Genomic DNA, 6,423 nt, shown 5'->3' with positions numbered 1-6,423 from the left:
CCCTGCTTTCTCTTTCAGAATGTTACTATGCAAGTTTCATGCTATAACTTTAAGGTTACGTGTTACAGCCCATAAAGAGGTGGGAGTAGGGCTTGGGGTTCTCTACCTTAAAAGTACTTTGTATACATATTTTTACACTGTTGGAACTGTTAACACTTCAATCTTCCTTACCTTTGGGGACTCAAAAGCTGGTATCTTCAGAAGGGTTTAAATAGTTTGAAAAAAATAACTATTTTTGCTATGGAAATCAGATTTGAATTTTAGTAGGACAGAAGTTAGGAAGAAAACCTGCACATGGGCACTCTAGTTCAGAGTCACCTAATGGTGTTAAAGTTTTACTCCACTTACTTGAAAGATTTAGGTTACTTACCCTCTTCCGTATAAAATCTTCCTCTCCTAAAACAAGATCGCACATTGATTTTCCACATTTTCACCACACTCCGTTTGCTTTTGAAAGCAAATTTACTCTAAAACTTTTTTAATGACTATGTCATTGTTAGATGTATTTTAAAAGACCGGAAGGTTTGATTTTTAGAATAGTCCAGCTCTGTTGTAAATGAATCACTGCACGAAAGTACGAACAGAAAGTGAGGACTTCTCTGCACTTCATCCAAAGTGCAGTTTTAAATGACAAACCCCTGTTGCTTTAGGAATGGAGCACCCTGTTATTTCTCTGGAATTTTTTTTGTGTGTGTGTGTAGCTGTGATGTGTATGTTAATTTTTAAGTCAGAAATACACTGAGCCAAAGCATCTACCTACTTTTTCCTCAGGTATCCCAGCAGTTTCCTGCTATGCAAGTGACTGCTTAGAAGGCTCAGAATCCTAACCCTCACAAGAAAGCTTTGGGGCCAAGCCCAGAGGTAGTCTTAGTGCAGCCTCGTCTTGATGCACTCTATTAACAACTTAAGGCCATTTCAGTCAGTACTAATTAAAAACACTTCTCTGTGCTCTGTATCAGAAACCAGAACTTCCTCCCTTCCAGTTGATTCCCAGTCTTCATTCATAGCCTGAGTTGCAAGTTGTTAGGGACAGCATGTACAAATGTAACTGGCTAGGTAAGACATTCTACTCTGCATTATAGGGCTTTGCTATTTTATCATCATTATTTTTTTTAAGAAGCAACACAGCAAGATCTAGATGAGTTATTTCTTAAGTTGTACAGCTGTTTTATATGACAGATAAGGCTTAAGAATCCATTTGTTAGTTTGGCAGCATAAAGAAGCAATTAAAAAAAAAACCAACAAAACACAGCCCCAAATCAAAAAGTCACTTGAGCTATGTAGTTGCCTGCACAAGGCAGAGAGGAGCTCCAGAATACTGTGGTTTACAGGAAAGCAATGACTCCCAACTACAATCATTCAAAGCAATGACACTGCTGCTGTAACGCATTACACCAGTTACCCAGTTCTGACAGAATATGCTTTCCCCAACTCCAAGTGCATAAGTCAGTGAAATGACTCTCCCCCTTTTACAGCAGTTTTTCCCTCACTTCTGCAGTCTTAAGTAATAGACCAAAGAAATACAAGGAAAGTTTAAAATGTGTTGTTTATTCAGTTCTTTTTTTTCTCTGAAGTTCTCAGTTTTAAGTATATTAAATGTAAACAATTTACTTCATAGAAAGCTCTTTATAGTACAATTTGTTTTTACTGTATAATGAAATATTTTCAAAGTTCTGTTTTCCTTTGTAAACGAGTTGGTTTGGTAATTAAAAAAATGGTTATACGAAGTACTCAGCTCCTGAAACCTTGGATCAATGACATCCCTCACCACTGGAAATCCAGAGATATGGGAGAAGGTAGGTTATGGCTTGCTTATCCTGGGGCCATTTAGAGCGTGTTCTGCTCATGGTGACTGTTGGCCACTGCAAAACCTGAAGTGCTGTGTGCAGTAAGGGTTCATCTGGGCTCAGCCATTCTTTGTGGCAGAGCAGTTGAGATTTTACTCAGAAGGGTAGAGAGGACAGGGGGTTTCATGCTCACCTGGAGCTGTGCTACAGAGATAGCTTTCTCCAGGTTCAGCTAAGCTGATGTAAAAATAATAAATAAATGGGAGACATTATAGGTGACCAACTATTTGGAGAAGTACAATGGCTTTATTTTGCATTCTTCAGGGCAAAGAATTATGATGCTAAGGAGCACTAGACCTTGTTTTTTAATGTTTTTTCACATGCTAGAAAATCTCACACATGCCTAATGAACTAGATGAAATCATCTTCTAATGAAACATTTGATTTGAGTACTGACATGTAGGTGTTGTAGCTTAATAAGGTGAAGGCCAAAGTGCAATATTAACTGCTGCAATATTCACTGCAGATTATGACGGTTCCAAGTGTTTATCTTGTATTGGAAAGTGCAGACTTTAAACAAAGATCAAAAAAAAAACCCAGATGACATCTCTCATTTTTCACATGATCACTGAATAGTAAGCAAAAAGCTGCAGGATATTTGCATCACCCACTTCTCCCCCCCACTTTTGGATACTTAGCATTTATAAAACTAAGCAAACTGGGAATTTTTGGTGGACCTCTTTATACTGAATGGAGAAGAGATTAGCCTCAGCACATTTTTTTAGCAGATGCTTTAGCACACAGTCATCTTTATCTGTGCTTTGATTCCTTACATTATCCCCACTGTCACCCTCTTAATGTACAACATAGTGCAGAAAGAGCTGTAGGTCTCGGCACTGTGGCAGGAGCAGGAAGCCCTTCCTGCTGCTGCCTTCTTAACCCTATTTTCCCCTTGGAACAGTTCTTCTCATGTATGTCATGGCCATAGTGCAGTTGTTTGCGATTTTTTTTTCCCCTGCAGTTTATGGAATCTATAAATCGTATTTTAGCTCACAGTGAGCTGTAAGAAATCAGAGACTGAAATGATCTTTTATTTTCTAAATTCAGTTTCTTAACTTTTCCATCATTCGTTACACTTCCTTTCTGGGTACAGATTCTTATCAGAGACAACTACTCCTGGAATCTGTTGCTCATAACAATATTATTTTTTTGTTTTTACTCTTTAAGCTGTCTGAATCATGTTCCTATTATTTTTGTGTTAGAAAACGAGGAGCTTCTGAATCACTGCCATATTTATGCTACAGTAGAATAGGAAACAAATGAGAGACAAGCTTTGACAGCCCATCACCGGTAGAGTGTATAATACTTAGACTTAGTTTTTCAACACTGGGTTTTAGGAGCTCCTTGAAAAATGTATTTATTATGCCTGTTTGAGCATTCAGCTGAAGTTAAAATGCAGTTGTTCTATTATGTGTGGCCCTGGTATCACTGAATTGAAGGAAAGACATCCCAGTAATGTAAACACCCTGTTCTCACACTGGTTTGTCTTAGCAAATGCCACCCTCTTCACTTCTGAAATATTAATTAATGAAGAACCCTTAAATTCCAAACCTTAATTTCTTGTTGATCATTTAACTTCCTTCTGTACTTCAGGTAAGCAGGAGCCTCTTCCTAATGGTGTAACATGGTAAGAGGCATAAAAGTGTCTTTCTCTACAGCTGCAAGGGGTGTTTTGTATGAAATGTTTAAAATCACATGAGAAAAGAAAAAACCTCAGGTCTTCCCTATTCTAGGCAAGTTCCTTGGCTTCACACGAGGCTAGGTATTAGGAGAAAAAAGTATTATGGTACTAAACCGAAAACTTTTTTCTCTCTGTATTAGTACTCAGTACCAACGTTTTTCACTACATTTTATGTTTGCCTCCACTTTGAGGTTCTGGGTTTTCCTATTTCTCCTTAGATTTCCACTGTGCACCACTGCCAGGACTTCCAAATCTTGTTATATATGGTGACTCAACTGGGGAAATCCTGCATCTGGAGAGAACTGTAACAAGGCCAGAGAGCAGCTGTGAGGCCTCGAGTACCACAAAAGCTGTTTCTAGGAAGCATCACTGATGTTTTTAAATGATAAAAACTTCAGTTTAAGTGCAGAGTTTTCCTCTGAACACTTGTTCCCTTTGAAAAGTACTTTGTCCTGGAAATGGATTTGCCTGTCTCTACAACTGACACTGACCAAAAGGCAGTCAGTAGAGAGTGAAGTGCTGCTTCCTTTCAGACAGTTTCCCAGGCTTCTGGGATTTCCTGCATGAACAGTGGTCAGAAAAAGTTAGGACTGAGTTTCAGGTAACTCAGTGCTACCTCCATCCAGACAGGAAAGCTACAGCATCCAACGTAAAAAGAGTTGTTTTTTGGTTTTTTGTTTTTGTTTTTTTAAGTGTCTTGAGGGTTATTTTTAATTAAAACATTTTAAACTGCTGCAGAAAGTGTACCTGATGTACTTGCTCACTACACCCCTTGTATGTTATAGCCATTCTCGTTTTCCTAACTGCTTTTTAAAAACTTATTATCAACAACCTAGGTTACCAAAAATCTTTTTATGGACATAAGAAATTAAAATAAGGCTAGAGAATGAACATGACCTGTTCCAGAGCATTTGAGGTTGATTCCAAGTTAACGGTATCCTTTGGCAGATCCACATGATCCAAATGTTCGATGGAAATACTTTGCACCCAAGTTGTGTTACTGTACAACGTTCAGTAACCAGCTGCTGCCAGGAGAGCTGCTTTTACCTTGTCCTGACTTGAAAAGTTAATTATCCAAGGTTGGAGGCCAGTCAACATCAACAGACTAGAAGAGGAGGGGGATGGAAAACAAAGTCGAAATCAGCAGAGTTTTTACTTGATGTATATAAAAAGATTTAGTATCAGAACTCTGTCATCTATAGGCTAATTGTGCAAAGAAACAGAGTAAATAAAGGACATTAGGATAAGTGACAGGGCACAAGACAAGCAGAAGATAACAGCATGAAACAGCCATCTCCTTCTTGAGGCTCAATCTGTGTGGAATCAGCCACCTACATGCTAAGCTTTCTTCATAAAGCAGAATCAGAACTCACTGTACTACTCTTTCCCAGCATCATTTCATGTTGGGCTGCATTTACAGAGTGTCCAAAATTGATAATTAAAACCATGATTCATTTCCATCTCCTACACATCCTACAGCTATGTTGTTATGTAAAAACAATCAACCTCTGAGCAACCCCATCAGGTTGAAGGTGTCCATGCTCACTGCAGGGGTGTTGGACAAGATGACCCTTCCAACCTAATCTATTCTGTGATTTTATGACTAATGACAGAGAGTGCTGGGCAGTGCAGGCAAGGATTGAGCACAAAACTCATTTGTCCCAAAATGTGTCTTCTAAGCAAGGAAAACTAGACTAACAGAATGAGTTGTCACACGTTATGTGCAAGCCATTCTGACTGTTAGTCCAAAGGCACAGAACATGCCCTGACCCTTTATTAGAAACAAATGCTTTAATTACTACATGTTGCATGATTAGCAAGGTATCTAATTATTTTCAAGTCCCTAGACATTTTTTACAGTCATGTCCAACAACTGTAGTGACACCTATGCATAAGAGAGCAATGTTTATAAGCCTGAGCCCCAAGTCAGGTGTTCCTGTTTTCAGAGGTGACCTAAGTGCCCTTAGCAACTACTCTTTCTGTATTATTACAAAAGATACACAAAAAACTACAAGGCCTTTCTGCAAAACATAACCTACGGGCAGCTTTCCAGAAATATGTAAGAACAAACATGCTGATCACTGGCTACTTGAAATGAAACCCCATGTTTTAACTCAACTTACCAAACCACTAGGTTAAATATTAAATCCCTAACGCTACATACATTCTTTTAACCAAAACAAGTCAACAGATATAATTTCTTGATGGGTTTGAACCAACATTGGAAGAGGAAGTAAAATCCCTCCTGGTTTATATCTGACCCTGTTTTGAAAAGGAATTATGCCACTATTTTTGCAGTAACATCAGTCTATTAACTGTGGTAAGGAATGCTGCTTCAGTTAGAGCCATTCTGCTGAAACCACCTCAAAAACGCAGCTACATTACCAGTTTCCGGGAAAGATCAACAGCAAACAACTTACTTCTACGTCCAACTCCAGTATGTCAGCAGTTCTGTTCAGAAGAGAGCCAATATTGGGCTTTGTTCTTCCAAAGTCTCCATGCACAAACTCTTTAATATAGCTAGAAATACTGGCTAAGAAAAGGTGTATTTTACCTCCAGGAAACCAAAAGGAAAGAAAAAGAATATGGTGAGAAACACTAAAAGCCAAAATAGTGTCTTTTTCTACTACTAAGCCAATTTGCAGTGGGGTCCTGTTAAGCCCACAGCCATCTTTAAACAATTTTCAGTTCCACTTCTGACTAATGCCCAAATCTGCACTGCTGACCTGTAATATCTGATTTTTTCCAAAGTCAGTGACAACTTTACAAGACAATGTCAAGTGTTAAATAGCAGCAATGTACAGTCTGCATTGCAGTGCAGGAAACACTGCAGAGTTTATCGAGAAAGGTGAAATGCTTTCAGTTAACTTAGAAAAAGCAGCTTCGGTGTATCTT

The 6,423-nt window shown here is 38.6% G+C and overlaps 1 protein-coding gene across 1 annotated transcript in view; it reads right to left on the bottom strand.

Annotated features, from left to right (window-relative positions):
- Positions 1 to 4,594: 4,594 nt before the first annotated feature.
- Positions 4,595 to 6,423, bottom strand: part of PUS10 (pseudouridine synthase 10) — a 28,697-nt gene continuing 26,868 nt past the window's right edge. The window contains exons 17-18 of the mRNA XM_054383493.1: positions 5,949 to 6,048; positions 4,595 to 4,633 (exon numbers count right to left, since the gene is read on the bottom strand). Coding sequence (XP_054239468.1) covers positions 4,595 to 4,633; positions 5,949 to 6,048 — 139 coding nt within the window. The remainder of the gene's footprint in view (positions 4,634 to 5,948; positions 6,049 to 6,423) is intronic.

The sequence above is a fragment of the Indicator indicator genome, chromosome 9 (assembly GCF_027791375.1).
Source record: "Indicator indicator isolate 239-I01 chromosome 9, UM_Iind_1.1, whole genome shotgun sequence".
In the NCBI taxonomy this organism is placed as follows: Eukaryota; Metazoa; Chordata; class Aves; order Piciformes; family Indicatoridae; genus Indicator; species Indicator indicator.
The sequence above is the reverse complement of the archived record's forward strand: the minus strand, read 5'-3'. Positions and strand labels throughout refer to the sequence as shown.